The sequence below is a fragment of the Bos grunniens genome, chromosome 5, assembly GCF_055505025.1.
Source record: "Bos grunniens cultivar Pamir isolate PY7600 chromosome 5, Bosgru_T2T1.0, whole genome shotgun sequence".
Taxonomy (NCBI): domain Eukaryota; kingdom Metazoa; phylum Chordata; class Mammalia; order Artiodactyla; family Bovidae; genus Bos; species Bos grunniens.
Genome location: NC_141169.1, coordinates 107,875,197 through 107,893,598, shown reverse-complemented (window position 1 = coordinate 107,893,598; position 18,402 = coordinate 107,875,197). Strand labels below are relative to the sequence as shown.

At 59.3% G+C, this 18,402-nt stretch overlaps 1 protein-coding gene across 4 annotated transcripts in view; it reads left to right on the top strand.

Annotated features, from left to right (window-relative positions):
* Positions 1–14,637, top strand: part of TSPAN9 (tetraspanin 9) — a 191,875-nt gene extending 177,238 nt beyond the window's left edge. For 3 of the 4 annotated variants that reach the window (XM_086402390.1, XM_086402391.1, XM_086402389.1), the window contains 6 exons: positions 6,249–6,440; positions 6,768–6,842; positions 8,642–8,743; positions 9,361–9,492; positions 9,809–9,892; positions 11,302–14,637. In XM_086402390.1, the coding sequence (XP_086258516.1) occupies positions 6,249–6,440; positions 6,768–6,842; positions 8,642–8,743; positions 9,361–9,492; positions 9,809–9,892; positions 11,302–11,373 (657 nt within the window). In that variant the 3' untranslated portion in view covers positions 11,374–14,637. The remainder of the gene's footprint in view (positions 1–6,248; positions 6,441–6,767; positions 6,843–8,641; positions 8,744–9,360; positions 9,493–9,808; positions 9,893–11,301) is intronic. The other variant, XM_086402392.1, reaches the window with a different exon arrangement.
* The last annotated feature ends 3,765 nt before the right edge of the window (positions 14,638–18,402 follow it).

Below are 18,402 nucleotides of genomic sequence, written 5' to 3'. Positions count from 1 at the left end.
AAAAGAACGGCCGAGGAATCACACAGATTGAGTCATGCACAAGCTCAGTGTGAACCACACCTGTGTCGCGGCTGCCAGCCAGGCCAGGGCCGGCACAGGCTGGATTACTAGAGGTACAGAGCTCAGAGTGCAGAAAGGGAGGGTGGGGTCTTGCTCTCTGTGCCAGCCCCTCCAGCTCTGGAACCTAACTTTCCTTAGTTGCTGGTGACTCGGAGGTGAGAGCCCTAAAGCCTCTTCGTGGGCCGGGAGAAGGCTGGGAAAGGATGTTGTTAGGTATGGGACTTAGACAACTTCAAGTCCTGCTGCACTTGAGCTTGGTGGGCTTCCGGGGCAAAACTAGGACTGACACATGTTAGCCGCGGGGAAGCGGATTCCTAAGTTAATAAGCATGAATTCTTGACCAATTAGAGTTGTGCTAAAAAGAACTGAGTGTGTTATTGGCTGGTGACCCTGGGGGGGCTCAGACAGAAGCTTGACCCCTAGGGCTGGGGACAGGCATGGAGGAGCCCTCTCAGCGGAGGGGCCCATGCCATCCGTGCCCTCATCCTCGTGTCTACTGGGTGGCTTGGGGGCTTTGTCCCTTCCTTACGGAATTGGAAGCACTATCCGTTGGCCCCTCCTCCTTTTATCGCCGTGACAGTGAGTGAGCTGCAGAGCCCCCAGAGGCAAGGACGGCTGAAGCCCCAAGCAGCCCGCCTTCACAGTCCTGTTGCTGCCTCTTCTCCTTGTGGTGAAGTTCCTGGCAGTCAGCTTCTCCCAGGGCAGGGCGGGATTGTTACCAGCCGGCACATTGGCTGTGAAATTAAACTTGTTTCTGTTTGCTCTCTTATTCTCCACATCCACTAATTTATTAAATGTTGTTAAACATCCCACTGGGCCCCGGCTTGTAGAGAGCATGGGGACATGCTGAGGCTGAGGGTTTGAGGGCTTCCTTCAAAGCAAAGAGGGCGTGGGGGCCCCCGCAGAGCCACAGAGGCCACGGGGACAAAGGTAGTCAGAGGGTGTGTGGATCTCTGAGAGTCGGGCAGGAAGAGCAGGCGACTTACACAGGCGAAGGGTGGGCTTCCGGTGAGCTGGGGGCCTTGGTGTTAGATGGGGAAGCGGGTACATGGGGGGCTTCTTTTTTACGTGGGTTTGTGTGTGTCAGGCCCTGTTCCCAAGCCCTCCCAACCCTCCATCCATCCATCCACCCACCCACCCATCTGTCCATCCATCCATCCATCTATCCATCCATCCATACTTACATACACCCACACATGCATCCATTCATCCATCCATCTATTCATTCATCTATCCGTCTATCCACCCACACATGCATCCATCCATCCATCCATCTATTCGTTCATCTATCCATCTATCCACCCACACATGCATCCATTCATCCATCCATCCATCCATCTATTCATTCATCTATCCGTCTATCCACCCACACATGCATCCATTCATCCATCCATCTATACATATATACATACATACATCTATTCATACATCCATCCACCCACCCATCTACCCATCCATGCATCTATCCATCCATCCATTTATCCATCCACACATGCATCTATTCATCCATCCATCCATCCATCTATACATACATGTATAGGTCTATTCATCCATCCATCCATCTATTCATTCATCCATCCATCTATCCATCCATACATACATCTATTCATCCATCCATCCACCTATCTATCCATCCCTCCCTCCCTCCATCCATCTACCCACCCATCTATTCATTCATGGAATGTGTCTGTAGTATCCAGGCATGTTCTGGGCCTCATGATGGGAGTGAAACGGCTGAGCTGTGAGCCTGGCCTGGAGGTGCTGGTGTTTTCATGGGGGTGGGCAGCGCGTCTACACAGAGGGCTGGGCAGGGATGCTCAGCCCTGGTGCAAAAGGTCACCCCAGGGAAGGCTGTCCCGCATGCGGGGGAAATGGTGGCCACTGTGGGGGACACGGGCAGTGGCTGTCCCTGGGCTCTAAGCAAGTTGGGGGCATGGAGCTCAAGAGGGAGGTTGGTTCAGGGGAGGTTATGGCTTCACCTCCAGAGAACTGGGATGCTACGTGAAAAATACATTAGGACATGAGGCAGAAACATATATTAAAACTACAAATCAACGTGGTTTCAACTGAAGACGGGAAAATGCCATGGGGGTATTGGCTAATTACAGTAGACTTGATCAATGAGGCCATAGCCTGCTGGTCTCAGTCTGCCTGTTACACATCTGTTGGATGGGCCCAGGGTGGTGAGGAAGATGCTGGCTCTGAAGGGTCTCTCTGAAGGGTGAGCCTGGAGGAGGGAGATCCGTGGGCCCTGCTAAGGGGAGGCACTGCTCTACGCTGAAGTCACCAGCAAATGCAAGGGTTTGCCCACAGCTGGAAGTGGGTTCATTTGGAGCTCAAGTGGAAAATACCTGGAAGTGCCCTTGGTTGGGTGTGGGGCAGGAGGCAGGGAGGCTCAGTGGTCAGGGTGGCCCCTGGATGCCTGCCAGGCTTGGCTGGTATAGTGAGGTGCCTGGTGTCTTTGGGTTGGGAGTTTGGCTGGGTCCTGGTTTCCGAGTCACCCTGCCTTCTCCTGGAGGTTCTTCTAGCTGTGGACTTGCCTCTAGCTGGTGGGGGTCTGAGACAACACGTTGCTTTGGGGAGGAAATGTCCCCAAATGCCGTCAGCAGTGGCCTTTGGGGGGCAGGGATGGGGGTTGGGTTTGAGGGGAAGATGCAGGGCTTGGGTCCCAGCTACTGGCAGCTTGGGGTCAGGGCTGCCCTGCTGTTGGCTGCAGGCCCTACCCGCGTCTTCCCTGGGGCAAGGTGATCTAGGGCAGGAAGTGAAAGGGAAGCCGGGGTGGGAGTCAGGGAGCAGCTCCCCCTCCCAGGCAGGCTCTGGGGAGCTGGCACGGCACGTCAGAGGCTGGACACCTGAAGCCAGAGATGATGACCAGTGCCTAGAGGTTTTGAGCTTCTGAGGTTTCTTTCCCACATGGGGGCCCTTCCCCCAGGAGGGGCATGAGGATGCCCCGGGGCCCACTCTCAGCCTCAGTGGGGTGGGGGGAGCTGCAGTGTCATCCCTTGCTACCTCGGATGCTGGCGTTTCTTGCATCAAGTGCACGGCCTAGTACCCTGAGGACCTTCCCAGGCCTGAGGCTGGTGGGGGGGGGCGTCTCCAGCACAGAGTGTCTGGTGGCTCTGGGGGTCCCAATGCCTACCTCTTTACCAGTAGTGAGCTGGCAGCTGCGAGGTCTCCTGTTATTCATTCCAGGGTCTGGCTTGTAGGTCCTTAAATCTTGAGCATGGAGAGCATGAATTTCCGTGGGGTGATTAATGAAAGAGAAATTGAGCCGGCAGCACAGAAAGTGACCGGGTTGAAGAGAGTCAGTGACAAGTTGGATGGTCTCCCTGCCTCCCTGCCAATCCAGAGCTCTGACCCGGCTGGGGGCGCCACCTGGTGGTTGCGAGGGTGGTGGCACCCAGTCCCCGGCTGAGCCGAGTGGACGCACCCCGTTAAAGGTGGGGGCTCTGGGCCTGGTGTGCCCACCCCTCGGAGCCTTGGCCCTGTCCATCTGGGGCTGCTGCGGGACATGGGGCCAGGGTGGCTCTCCATGGCGCGGGGACCCAGCAGCCGCTCTGGTCACCCGACTCCATCGCTGCAGCTCTGGGTGGGGCATCTGGTTTAGGGGCGCTTCCCAAGTGGCTCAGCGGGTAAAGAATCCATCTGCAGTGCAGGAGACACAGGAAAAGCAGGTTCAATCCCTGGGTAGGGAAAATCCCCTGGAGGAGGGCAGGGCAACCCACTCCAGTATTCTTGCCTGGAGAATCCTATGGGCAGAGGAGCCTGGCGGGATGCAGTCCATGGGGTCTCAATGAGTCGGACACGACTGAGCAGAAGCACACTGGTTTAGTGATGGTGGGAAAAGCCCAACTTTCTTTGTCATGCCCCGTCTGGACCACCTTCCTGTCTCTCCATTTATCAAAATCCTGCTCATTCGTCAAAGCCCAGCAAGCCCTTCCAGCTGCATCTTGAGTGGGAGCATCTCTCCACACTCCTGCACAGCGCCCTGCCCTGTCACCTGGTCACTGCGGTGGCCTGACGGCTCGCCTGCCCCCTTTGCCCTCCGATGGCCTGCTGTCCGCACAACAGCCAGAGTGACCTACTGAAATCCCAGATCACATCCCTGACCTGCTCCCGGCTCGCCATCTCACCGGGAACAGGTGCTGTGAGGGCCTGCCCATTGGTCCCCACCACTGTCACCTCGCTCCCCCCTCCCCTGCCCCCCAGCTGGCCAGGCTCACCCCCAGTCAGGGCTTTTCACCTGCTGTCTCCTCTGGAACTTCCTTCCCCATTATTCATGTGGTTGACTGCTCCTCTTCTGGTGCCTAGTTGCTCAGTCGTGTCCAACTCCTTTGCGACCCCGTGGACTGCAGCCCGCCAGGCTCTTCTGTCCATGGGATTCTCCAGGCAAGAATACTGGAATGGGTTGCCATGCCCTCCTCCAGGGGATCTTCCCAACCCAGGGATCGGACTCCCATCTCCTGCATCTCCTACACTGGCAGATGAGTTCTTTATCACTGGAAAGTCCCTCCTTTCGTGGGTCCCTCCTCAAATGACACTTTTCGAGAGGCCTCCCTGACCGCCCCCCGCCCCGCCCCGACCCCCGTTACTTTCTGACTCTTTCTCATCCTGACTTCTTTTTCTTCACGGCACTGGACTTTTGTCTTCTGTCCTCCCTTCCCCAGGGTGTCTCCCTGGCTTTCCTGAGCGGCGGTGCCATTCCGGTTTGTGGAACAGATTAGAGAGGAAGTGTGTCTCCTCCAGGAGCCTCTGGCCCTGCCTGGCTTCCCGCTCTCCGCCTGCACGTGGCTGCCCGGCCTTCACGGCCACGTGTTTGCTCCCTGGAGGCTTCTTCTGAGTGTCGCAGCCTGGTACCTGGCTCATGAAATGTCACCCAGAGGCCAGCACCTGACCCTGTCATCCTCTCCACAGGGCTTCTTTCTTTTAAATTCTCACAGTGGTCCCGAAGAGGTGGGCAGCGTCGCGTTCTCCACCTGCCCGGTCCACATGTCTGCGGGGCTGCCCCTCCACCTGGCACCTGGGCTCTGAGCCCTTCACCTGTTCCCCGAGCATACAGTCTGGGAAGGTGTGCTTCCCTGGCTCCCATCTGGCCCCAGTAGAGGCCCCGGGAAGACAGTTCCCTAACACCAGCACCACTGTGCTAACAACTGTGTTCTGTTGTTTAATTGCTCAGTCGTATCCAACTCTGCAACCTCTGTAGGAGCCTCCGTAGCTCACCAGGCTCCTCTGTCCATGGGTTTCTTCAGCCAAGAATACTGGAGTGGGTTGCCATGCCCTCCTGCAGGGGATCTTTCCAACCCAGGGACAGAACCCGCATCTCCTATGTCTCCTGCTTTGGCAGGTGGATTCTTTACGCCAGAGCCACCAGGGAAGCCTGTGGCTATAGGTCCTCAGTAAATACCTGGTGATTGCTGGACTCAGGCTCCTCGGGGGGGTGGAGGAGGGAGTGTCAGTTTATGGAGCAGAAGACAGGCCGCTGTGGAGACTGCATCTTTGCAGGCATCGCAGCCCCAGGGGAGCCGTGCAGCAGAGCTGGGTGCAGCTGCCAGCTTCCTGAGGGTGTGTGGGGAGTGGTGGGCTCCTGCACAGCGGTACCGGCCAGCCCCTCAGCCAGGCCAGGGAGCACCTTCCTATTTCCAGCTCTGTGGAATTTTTCTTCCTACTCCTGAGGACTGTGGGCAAGTGCCCCTTCCCATCAGGGCAGCAGGACACAGTCGCCGCAGAGTCTGGCTCTGAGGAACGGGGTTCTGAGGTTCTCTCCCAAAGCCCTCACTTGCTTCCATGGCCACCGTGGCCCCGCCCCAGCCTGTCTCCTTCCTGAGCTCCAGGCCCTCCTCCGCCCAGTGGGACGCCGGCAGCCCTGCCTGTGCAGCGGGGACCTTCCGCGTTTGCCACGTGCTTTCCCTGTGCCCTGTTTAATCTGTTTTCATTGAAGTGACCTACAGGGGTCGTGAGGCTGGTGTCATCCCGTTTGCCAGATGAGGAGACTGAGACACGGAGAGGCTGGGGGCTTTGTGCAGGTCACACCCCCAGTGTAGTTCGGGCCATGTGGTACCCGCTCCGTGTCTCACGGTTGGGGCCGGGGATGGGGTGGGGTGGGGGGTGGGGATGGTGGGGGCGGGACCGGCAGTCTTCTGAGTCCCATGGAGATGGATTTGGGCTAACGGGCTTTCCTTTCTCTCCAGCTCTGTGGCTGTGGGCTGCTTGGAGTGGGCATTTGGCTGTCCGTGTCGCAAGGCAACTTTGCCACCTTCTCCCCCAGCTTCCCCTCGCTGTCAGCAGCCAACCTGGTCATCGCCATAGGCACCATCGTCATGGTGACGGGCTTCCTTGGCTGCCTGGGGGCCATCAAGGAGAACAGGTGCCTCCTCCTCAGTGTAAGTTGGACCCCCAGCCCCCTAGGCCCCAAGTCCCCCAGCCCCCCAGCACCCCAGCCCTCTGAACACTGGGGCCGCTGAGCCCACTGGGTGTATAGCCTGAGCTTCTAGAATGACCACGCCCCTCTTCCTCATGATTGGCTACCCCTGGCCTAGATGCCCCTCCCACTCCTTGATTGACTGTCAGGCTTTATCTCCCTCCCCTGCCCACATGGGATCCTCAGAGTAGTGGCCCCTCCCTACCTGGGAAGCCTGCCCCCTGCCATCGTGTTTGCACCCCGTCCCAGTCCATGACCACGTGCCCATGCCTGAACCTTCTCATTCCAGTTCTTCATCGTCCTGTTGATCATCCTCCTGGCGGAGCTGATCTTAATTATCCTCTTCTTTGTCTACATGGACAAGGTAAGTCTTCCAGGAGGGGAGGGGGTGTATGGAGTATCATTGCCCTTGGAGTTGGGTCAGGGAATCTGGAGGAAAAGCACCGACAAGTTGTATCTCTGAGGAGAGGAGAGCTTTTGGTGGGGGCAGCAGGGGGCTCATCTGCTTGTGTTGTCTTAGGAAGTGTGTGTGTGTGTGTGTGTGTGTTGCTCACTCGTGTCTGACACTTTGCGACCCCATGGACTGTAACGTGCCAGGCTCCTCTGTCCATAGGATTTCCCAGGCAAGATGACTGGAGTGGGTTGCCATTTGCTACTCCAGGGGATCTTCCTGACTCAGGGATTAACTTGCATGTCTTAGGATGTAGACCCTCTAGTCACCCAGGGATGCCCTAACCCTAGCCCTGACTGGGGAGTGCCACTGAGCTCCCCATCACTGGGAGCATTCAAGCATGGCTGTGCTGACCACTTGGAGAAGGGTCAAGTTCTCCAAGAACTTGAGAAGCTCCAAATTCTTGAAGTTGTCCAACTTATTGAAGTTCTTCTCCAAGAAGAACTTCTCCACGAACTTGAAGTTATTCTCCAAGAACTTGAAAAGTTCACATTTTAGGCCAGAAACCCTGTGCCCCAAGTTCCCAGGCTGAAATATGGAAAAGTTCATATTTCAGGCCAGAAACCCTGCACAGAACTCACTGGGTGGCTGGGCTGGGCGCTAGGGAGGGTAACCCAGAGGTAACATGGTGAAATTTTCCAGGGGATACTGCATAGGGCTCAGCATCAAGGGAGCTGTGCTTCCTTTTCCAGAGGCCTTTGGGGATAGGCAGGTGATCTCATGGATTTCCCTTGTGGCTCAGCTGGTAAAGAGTCGGCCTGCAGAGTGGGAGACTTGAGTTCAATCCCTGGGTTAGGAAGATCCCCTGGAGAAGAAAAGGGTACCCACTCCAGTATTCTGGCCTAGAGAACTCTATGGACTGTATAGTCCATGGGGTCACAAAGAGTTGTACATGACTGAGCAAAAACGACTTTCACTCACTCACTTCAGCTGATCTCAGGCTGCACTGGGGGTTCAGGAGGTTAAGAAGGACTAACCCCTGACCAGGCTGGACAGTTCTCCACCCAGTTGGGGAACTTCCTCTGGGACCACCAAGAATGACTGGCCAAGCGTGCAGACTTAGGGCTCAGGGGCTCTTCTGGTTCATGGTAACCAGAACCATGTAACCATCTGCCCCTTGGGTCCTGAAGGAGTCTCCCAGGCCACACCAAGAGGGAGAGTCACTATGAGGGTTAGAAGCAGTGATTCCTTTGCATCTGTATAAAGGAGGCACTAATAATACTGAGAGATGCCTGCGGGCCAGCCCTGTTCTTGGTCTTCATGGGAATCATTCCTTTAATTCTCACAACTGTCTCCGAGGTGGATGTTATGTGCCAGTGTTACAGACAAGGCAGAGGTGGGAGAGGGTAAGCAACTTGCTGGCAAGGGGTGGCCCCACACTCTGGACGGCGGCTCTGTGCCCTGCAGTTCCCAGGGTGTGTTCCCACAGGGCCAGCATGTAGGGTGGGATGTCATGGGCCAGGGAGCAACATGTCCTGTGGGGGGCATGTCCTGGGAACGGGGGAGTTGTGGGGGGCCTTGTGCTGTCTCCACCTCTGAGGGTCCCTGCTCCCTCCTGAAATGCTCGGCTCTCACGGGGGTCACCTCCGGCCCCCAGCAGGCCTCCCCCATGAGTCTGTGGGGCCGGCACTCGCAGCTGACCTGGGCGACCTGGGGAGAGGGGCAGCCTCCTGGTCCACCCCCCCCAAACTGAGTCTGCCCTCGCCCGACAGGTGAATGAGAATGCCAAGAAGGACTTGAAGGAGGGCCTGCTGCTGTACAACTCAGAGAACAACGTGGGGCTGAAGAACGCCTGGAACATCATCCAGGCAGAGGTGAGGGCTGGGGGCAGGGACCGGTGTGGGTGGAAGCTGGGGCCTGGGCCTCAGACTCCACGTCCCAGCCTGGGCTGGGCCACCAGCTTTCTGGGTCAGACATGGTGCTCTGGGCGGTAGCTGCAGTGGGGTGGCAGGGTGGGTGGTGGGCTGCGTAGGGGCCTGGATGTGGCCGGCAGCCATCCGAGGGGCTGGGAGCTGGGAATCAAGATGGGCAATCAGGAGGCACCTCCTCCATCCCATCCTTTCTGAAGCTTCGGCACGAATGACAGTGTTTTAGCAACAGGTCTGCCTCCCTGGTTGTGACTCAGGAAACCCTGTTCTAAGAGGAAACATGTCCGTGTAGCCTGGGGAGGGGCTGCCATCACGAAGCCAAGAGCAGACCAGCAGAGGGCTGAGTGCTCTGCCCAGTGCCCAGTGCCCAGTGCCCAGCGTCCTGCTCAGAGAGCAGGCAGCCAGCCTCCAGGAGGGAGATATCATTCTGTCCCCTGGGCCTAGCTGGGGCCCAGAGAAGGGACAAGCAAGCTGGACTCTGGGTGCCCGCTCCCGTGGGGCTGGGCGGCAGGGAAAGGCCCGAGCTGGACCCGTCTGACCGCCCCCGCCGCCCCTCCCCGCAGATGCACTGCTGCGGCGTCACCGACTACAAAGACTGGTTCTCGGTGCTGGGGGAGAACACGGTTCCCGACCGCTGCTGCATGGAGAACTCCCAGGGCTGCGGACAAAACAACACCACCCTCGTGTGGAAAACGGTGAGGCTGGGCACCCCGGGGGCTCCTGGGTGGACAGTCTGGGCGGGGGCGGGGGTGGCCCAGGACACCAAGGAGGTGGCTTAATGTGGGGTGGGGGACGGCACACAGGCCTGAAGCCAAAAGGCAGTGGCGAGTAAGCGTCTGGGCCCACGTCTCGGGGAGTCAGAGTCGGGTAGGAATGGCTCTGGGGCTGTGCAGTGGGGCCTTGTGGACAGAACCGGGGTGGGGGCGGGGTCCAAAGGGAAGTGAGCTGGGGGCTGGGCAGGAGCGTCCTCGGTTCACCCCAGCACCTGAAGCTGTGGTCCTCACTCCCCAGGGCTGCTACGAGAAGGTCACACAGTGGTTTGCTGACAATAAGCACGTGCTCGGCACGGTGGGGATGTGCCTTCTAATCACGCAGGTAAGGGGGGTCGTCCTGCCAGCGGGGTGGAGGGGATAGCCTGAGGGAGACCCCTGCCTGCAGGGCCTGCGTGCCCCGCTCCCCCTACCCCGCCAGGGCCTGCCCAAGCCTCCTCTCATCCCCCTGAGCCCTGGGCCTGTGCTGGCCTTTCAGGAAGGGCCAGCTGGGACAGGCCTGTCCCCCCCAGGCACAGGGACCTTTTTTACTTTGTGAACCAACCGCGTGGCATCAGTGTGAGCAAGGCCCAGGGGCAGCCTCCTCGGGGTCCGTCCCGCCCCAGCGCCTGTGAGAGTGTGTCTCGTCGCCTGGCGTGCGGCTTGGTTTCTGTGCCTTTGTTTCCACGTCTGTGTAGTGGGCTTGATCATGGATCACTTCTTAGCACTAGGTGAGTCTGATACCCGCAACATCAGGCCGGGAGGGCGCTCAGGAAGGGCTGGCTGCCCTCCTTGGTCTGCGTTTTGTGGGTGGCTGTGCTGCACGGCCCAGCGTGGGTGACGGAGAAGAATGCCAAGGAGACCCTCAGCTCCCTCCTGGATGAGGAGGCTGACGTGGTGGGAACAGGAGACCCCCCCATCTTTCTGGGGATTGGGGGCTCCCTCCTCGCCCAGTTGTGTGTAACTGCTACCCCTGATGAGCCCCGACTCCTGACCAGTGGGTCCACAGAGAGACAGACGTCCTGCTCGAAGTCCCTTTTCTTCCCTAAACCCTGGGGCCTGTGGTTTAGACTGAGTCTGCTCGTCGAAGAGACTTCGAGCTTGGTGGATGAACCACTGTGCCCGCTCAGGACTCTGACGGGAGGCAGGCCTGTGGGAGAAGGCTGTGTGGTTCCGAGTGGGGCTCAGGTCAGGGTGGCCCGTGGCAAGGTCTGGAGCAGGGCGCTGGGGCTGGGCTGGGTCCAGCCCCCAGCCTCCAGGGCCACCGCAGACCTTGAGTGTGAGAGCCACGGAGGCAGTGAGTGTCCCCAGCCAGCGGGTCCGTGCTGTGTGCTGCTGCCTGAAGGATAGGCAGGCTGCCCCCCTGCTCCTCCAGTGCATCAGGACCCAGGGGGTACAGGGACACAGATGGCCATCAACATCTTCCCGAGGCAGCAGCCGTGAGTCGCCGTGCTGTGGGCCCTGGGACTCTGCTCAGTGTTCCTGCCACCTCCCCACCGACTCCCCAGCTCCTCGGCCCCCTGCCATTTAGGGCCAGGCCCCCGTCCCCGTGCTCTGAAACAGCAGGTTTCTGGGCCTCGCAGCTGGGTGACATCCAGCCTGGACAGTCCGAGGGGCCAAGCTCCCCACGTGCAGCCCGCCTTAGCTCTGTTTTGCCCTCGCGTCCCCCTGTCTGCATGATGGGACGGGCTCCCCCCCGGGTGCTGGGTGCCCCCTGGGCCCCCGTCTCAGGCCTCTGGGCCCCATGTCTTTCAGATTCTGGGCATGGCCTTCTCCATGACCCTCTTCCAGCACATCCACCGGACTGGGAAGAAGTACGACGCCTGAGCGGCTGGCCGAGTGCCCCGGCCCCCGCAGACACTGTGCGAGGGAAGAGGCCTTCAGCTCTGTGTCGCCTGCACCTCCAGACTGCTGACCCCTGCATCCCCGCCCTGGCCTGCCTTCCCGGCCACCTGCCAAAGCCTTGTCGGTGGGCAGAGGCCGGGGGCGGGGGAGGAAATGCAGAGACCTTGGGGGTGCTGGGGCGCCCAGATTCCTGTGTATTTGCCAAAGAAGACAGGGTGGGTGGGTGGGGGGCGTGCTCCAGGAGCCCCCAGCACTGATGCGTTCCTGCCCTGTCTTTTTTCCTCAGCTGACACTTTGTCCCCCGCATGGCATGGGGTGGGGGTGGGGGCGCTCAGGGCTGCCTTCTGGTGGAGAGACTGCCCAGTAGCGGCCCCGGTACCCCCCAGCCACCCAGAAGGTGGGGCGCACTGGCAGGGGGCCGGCTGACCGTCTCCAGGCCGGGCTGGGCTGTGAGAGCGTCTCACCCAGGCATTTTATACCTTACAGTGTAACTTCTTTTTATTTTATTTTACTCTGATTATGATTATTCAGGAATACTATCTCTCAGATAAGTTTAGGGTTAGCTTTCTGATTTATAACTTTGTACTGCGTTGATTTCTGTAACGGTTTGGTTTTCTTTCTGTGGGTGGGGGACGGGAAGGGACAGGGCACGTCCGTTTGTCTGGTTTCTATCAGGACAGACCGCTGGGCACACTCAGGAGGCTGCGGCCAGGATGCACTGAGGGAGGGGGGAGCCTGGGGGAAGGCGGCAGGGGAGACGGGGGGTGGTGGGAGGCACGGGATGGAAGCGAGACGCAGGGCAGGGGGTCTTCTGGGAGCTAGGGGTGCTTTGCCAGGAACGAGGCGGAGCAGGCGTGGGTCCTTACACGTCTCTGATGAGCAGTTCTTTTTCCTTCTTCCTCCTGCCTGCCCTTTGTGGGCTGGGAGGCTCCCCTTCCACCCCTTGCGGGGGATTCCCGCGACAGGTTCTGCAAACCCGTTATTTCACAGACATTCCTGCTAGAAACTCTCAGACAAATACCTCTCTAGTTCAGATGCTGCTCACTCTCTCACATTGCTTCTGGAAGGGGAAGCAGTCCTTCCGTGGAGCTGCTCAGACGTGACAGAGGACCCGCGACCTCCAGAGGGGAGGGAGTGGGGAGCCATGATGGTCCAGCCGGAGTCACTGCCGGGAGGGAGGGAGGTTGGGGGGGGATGTCCACCTGGCTGCCAGGACCCTCAGCTCCTTGCTCGGGGTTCACTGATGCTGTGGTGGCTGGCAATCTTGTCCTCTGTGACCCCAAGGGAAAGCAGAGAAAACTTGAGGAAACCCAGAGGGATCCTATTACGTTGGCCCCAGGACAAAGCAACCTGAGTCAGGGACTGGAGGTGGACAGCTGGGGGGCGTCTGGCCGCAGCCAGGTGCCCCCACCAGGGCTCACGCTGGTCTAAGCAAGTTGTGCAGTTGAAATATAAGTTAAGAATCCGTAGGGCTGAGCTTGGAAAGGTTCCTCACCAGCTAGCACTTCCCCAGACAGGCCTCACCTGGGCGCTGCCTTTGTCCTGCGCCGTTTGGCTGGGCGCCCCAATCTCCCGAGGGGCGCCCCCCGCTTTGTCTCCTCCCCAGCCTGTGTATCCAAGAGCTGACACCCAGCCAGCACCCCCTTCTCCCCTTAAGCATAAGATGGTTGGGACCAGCAGTGCAGAACTTTGTGTGTTTAAGGGTCGTGCTTCTGGGTGGTGGGGAGCGGAGAAAAGGGTGGTCTCGGTGAACTGGGTGGAGCAGAGACCGCCTCCTGGGACAGGAGTGGGGGTGCCTGTGGGCAAGCTTGTGGGCGGGATTTGGGTGGAGGATAGGCCGGTGCACACATGACCGGCCCTCCCCACCCTCTGGGCCTGACTTCTTGGAAAGGAGCTTCAGTGGCTCCCCTGGGAACCCAGGTCTGTGGAGCCCAGAATAGATGTACACCCTGCCCCCTCTCGGCACCCTCAGCAAACGAGCATTTGAGTGGCACATTGGGACTGCTGCATAATGAGTTTGTTTTGGGGGGGGTTGTTTATGCCTATCAATGCAATTTTAAAGTTGTGTTAAAATCAACAGCAAAAGCCTAGCACCTTGGGGGTGATTGGGTCTCCCTGGAATCTCACTTTTCTGGAGCTTCGGGGGTGCCCTCCGGCCCTGGGGCCCTTGCCTCAGTCTCCCTTCTCCTGCCAGCCACCCCGCCTCATCCATCTGTGTGCAGAGCCTTATCCACAGTTCCCCAAACTGCCTTCTTGCCTGGCCCTGTGCTTGGCTGATCGGTCACTTGGCCACGTCCGCTTGGGGCGGCAGGCTCTTGTGAACTGGGGGAGAGCCCTTCTGTGACCCTTTTTCCGTCGTGCAGAGCAGTTCCCCTGCTGCACAGAAGGCATGCTGCATGCTGTCAGTGATGGGGCTCGGCATCTTCTTGGTGTCTTCCGACTCTGGGCTCACGCCAGAGCTACCTGAGTGAGTGAGTCCTCTCCCTGGCAGCTCCCTGCCCAGGTCAGAGTCAGTTCCAGGGGGTCTGATGCAGGCAGGTTAGAGTGGACTCCGAAGGCCAAGGTTCTGCAGCCTTTAGGGGCATGCCTGCCTCCACCCAGCCTTTCTCTGCAGCCAGGTGGGTGCAGGGCAGGTGGGCGAGCAGGGCTGAGCACCGCCCCAAGGGGCAGCAGCTGGTGCGACCCCCCACCCCCAGCTCCCCGCCTGCCACCAGTGTGAGCCTCTCACTCTGGCAAGGCTGCTGACCACCCCCACCCCCACCCCTCTGAGACCCTCAAACAGGTGTTCTGGTTTGACTCGCACCCGTTGGCCGTCCCTCCTTGCTCTGGTGGCCAAAGCGTGGTCCAGGTGGATGGAAAGGAGGTCCCCGCCTCTCCGGCCCCTGCCCACCACTGGTGGAGGTGCTAACAGCAGGGACCCGGCCAGACAGAGCAGGGAGGTGCCCTGCAGGGCCGGCCTCTGGTGTGCCCGTCCTCCCATCCTCCCCTCCGCCGCCATGTGGCCGGGTCCAGGATACGTCCCCGCCTCCCTCCTGACCGGGCCCCCCATTGAGGGCGAGGCCGGGGCTCCTGCCTACACCCCGTCCACCGAGGCGACATGGCCAAGCGGGTCCTGCGGGCTGGTTTCAGCGCACTTTTCTGCTTGCGATGCCGCATCTGTATGCTTCCTTCATCCTGGTCCTGGCTGTGGAACGCCATGTTTTTAGCATGTTTTTAAATAAAAGCTGGTAACATGTCAAAAGCACACTCAAGCTGTCTCTTTGTGGTGTTCCCGAGTCCCCTGAGCTGTGACTGTGGCCTCTCGCATGAGGCGGTTGGTGTGAGGGACCAGCCTGCCTTGTCCACGCTGAGCCCAGGGCAGGGGGCTCTCCTCCCCTCCTCGGGCCCTGGCTACAGATCTGTAGGTGGTGGCCTGCCTCTCTGGGGACTGAACAGTCCTCACGCCAGCCTCGCCTGGTCAGTGGATGCAGGCTCCATCAGGGGCCAGCTTGAGTGGTCTGAGCAGCCGCATGAGAGACCAGCTCCCAGCTCAGTGTCTGTCACCCACCACTGATGGCCCGTCCTGTGGGCTGGGTTCATACCTGTGTGTGGGAGCAGTCCTGGAGGAAGTCATCCATGGCCCCATGGGGCAGGGCTGTCAGGGTTAAGCACCTACGATGTTCCTGGGGTTCTTGTGGGCCTGATGTCTCGCCCAGAACTGAGGGGACCTCACACTGTGACCTGGCCCTGGGATATACCCATCAGCGTGAGATGCTCATCGGTGGTGGGGAGAGGGGGACCCTGGAACCTCTAGAGCCCTGATCTGCTGGCTGCAGTGGGATGCTTGCCGGCTCCCCGGCTGGGGCTCTGGTTTGTGGTTTTCCTCTGCCGTCACTGTCACGGTGACAAGGCACAGAAGAGAGGCGGGTTGATGGGCTGGGAGGGAAGGAAGGGAGGGTGCAGCTCGGGGTCTCCTCGAATCCCTCCTCGGGGGGAGGCCAGGCTGGCACGACTTGTCCTGAGCACCCACCTTGGGGACCCTTCCTGTGGCTGCTGTGTTCCGAAGCCCCTGAGGCTTTGCTGAGGATTGGGGGGTCTGAGGTGACCCCCTCAAAGGTCCAGCCAGAGTGGGAGCCCCTGAAAGCCTCCCCAGGGATGGTTACCAGAGGGCCTTAAGGCTGAAGGGCCAGTGACCCCGAGTCATCCACTGAGGACCAGCCAAGTCATAAGAGCGTGGTGGGGCTGCTCCCCCTTCCCGTCCTGCTCTCACTCCTGCCCCCAGCCCATGGATGCCCCAAGGGGATGCCCACCCAGCCCCTGTGCTATCCGCTCCTGGGAGCAGAGTGCAGCTGGCCAGCTGCCCCGGAGCATCCTGGCTGCAGTGTGAGTGCTGGGCACCTGTCAACTGAGCTAAGCAACGTGAGCACATGGTGCCCTGGCCGGGCAGGGACCACAGCCTGTGAGCTGGTGGGAGAGCTTGAACTCTGCTCTTACAGAGCAGAGGGAGCCCCTGGGAGGTTTGAAGTCTGGTGTGATGAGCGCCAGCCTGCTGGCTGCAGCGTGACAACCAAGGGAGGTATACCAGCAGGATGCGGGGAAAGTGAGAGGGACCCCATGGGAGGACTGACAAGCCGTGGTGATGGACCAGAGTCTGGCGGGGAGAAGGAACCTTCCTGCCTTCCCTCCTGGCCATCGTGAGTGCCTCTCTCAACAGGAGAGGGCTCCTGGAACCCAACGGAGGCTTCATGGGTCTCATGTACAGGGAGGAGAGGGCTGTGGGCTGTAACTAAATCTCGTTTGGTTGATGCTGATTCACAGCTCCTGAAATGCCTTTGTGTGCTCTGTAGATCCCTCCTGACCACAGCTGTTTTATTGGCTGTCACTGAGCCTGAGCTTTCAGCCTTAGTGAGGCACCACGTCTGGGTGGTCTGGGTGGGAAGAGCTCCGGTTGCAGGGCTGGAGCCTGCGTTCGGCTCCCACTCTGCATGTGGCTGGTGTCCACATGAGCACTGGGTTCTCACTGAACATGCCTTGGTTTCGTCATCTGCAAAATGAAGATAATACCATTTTGAAGAGTTAAATCCTCAGGATTTAATTCGTGAGGATTAAATAAAAGTGTGCATATAAAGACATCTAGCTTGTTCCCGGACCAGAGTAGGCACTTGGGCAAGAAACTGGCCAAGTCTGGGACCTCAGGAGTCCCCAGACAAGAGGTAGAACCCCATGGAAGAGCATTCCCCGGCTGCAAACTGGGGATGCAAGAGCGTGATCTGGAGGGGGAGCTGGGGTGTGGAGCGGGGAGAGAGCGCAGGAGGAGACCTGTGGACATGGACATGAGTGGTTCCTCCCCCTCCCTGAGCCTGCTCTGCTCTGCTGGCCCAGTAGCAGCATTCAATAATCCACAGAAGTCAGACGGAGGTCAGATTAAGGGGATGTCATTTTGGACACAAGAATATCGGCTTTGCAAGTGTTCTGTCTTATAATGTCCGGCAAAGACTAGGAGGCTATTGATTTAGCCATCTTGTTTCTGCTGATGTAATGCCAGCCGTGGTGGACTAGTGCATCTCCTCAAACTAACAAAGAGAGTAAGTCCACGGGTGTGCCTGGGCCAGGCTGTCTGGCTGCCTCCAGGCAAGAATACTGTAGTGGGTTGCCATTTCCTTCTCCAGGGGATCTTCCGAACCCAGGGATCAAACCTGTGTCTCCTGCATCGCAGCCAGGTTCTTTACCATCTGAGCCACCAGGGGAGTGCCCCTGGATGCCGAGCAGAGGGGGAACAGTGTGGCCAAGCCACACCGTGCTCTGCGGGTCTACTGGTAGAGCCTTCTGCTGCCAGAGAGGTTTCTTCCAGTGGCTGGTGAGTTCAGGGTCCAGACTTGGCCAGTGTCCAGAGCAGGGCTGATCCGACACGTTGAAAGGTGGAGCCATCCCACTGGTCAGCGACGTCAAGAAGCTCCTTGCCTTTTGCCTCCCTCCCCCCACCCCACTCCCCCCACTGGACTCCTGCAGCCTTAGTGTCTCAGTAGATGCCCGCTCTATCAGAGACTCCGGATCCTCAGAAGACTCAGCCTTCTTGCTCACTGGTTGGCAATTCAGGAGCAGCATGTGAAATTAGACCTGATCCCCGACCCGTAATCCCTAACCCCCAATTCGGGGTTCAGAGATAGTTACTGAAACATTTACCAAGTCTGCTGGAAACTGTCCCCTTCTCTAGAAGCAGTGCCCAGCCAGTGGGAACAGGCCTCTGCACAACCCCGGCTTTCCGGCCAGTCCCCAGTGTAGGGGGACCGATGGATGACGTTTGAGCATCGTGTCCTACTCCCTCTCCAGGGAGCTTGGGATTGGGACACCTCCCAGCAGGGACCTGGGAGGGGCTGTCCTGGGCATGTCCAGACCTCTGCACAACCCCGGCTTTCCGGCCAGTCCCCAGTGTAGGGGGACCGATGGATGACGTTTGAGCGTCGTGTCCTACTCCCTCTCCAGGGAGCTTGGGATTGGGACACCTCCCAGCAGGGACCTGGGAGGGGCTGTCCTGGGCACAGAGCGGCATCCTTGCAGGCAGGATGGGCCAGCCCCATCCTAACCCTTTGTGTGTTCCATGAGAAACCGCTGTTTCCTCTCACATTGTCTCATCTCCCGAGCTGTTGGCACCAACAGGGAGGTCCCAGTTTCAGAAAGCACAGGGCTTTCTCTGCAGTGTGGACCTCCACCCTCTGGGTGGGACCGTGCCCAGGGCAGAATCACAGTTCTCCTACCCTAGCCAGGATGGCCTGTACCCACGGGGGCAGTGGGAGCAGACAAGTCGGGCTCTCCTGGGCCTCCACCAGGACAAGGCTGTGCAGGTGGCACCTGCCCATTACCCCTCCGTGAGCCCCCGCTGACCTTGATAAAGTAAGCAGGGACCCCAGCAGGGCACATGTGCAGCCAGCCAGCACTGCCCGGCCCACTGCCACCTCCCTCGGGCCCCTCGGGGAAGAATGTGCTCTCCCTTTCAGCCCTCACTTTGTAAGATGTCAGCTAACATCTAGCCCT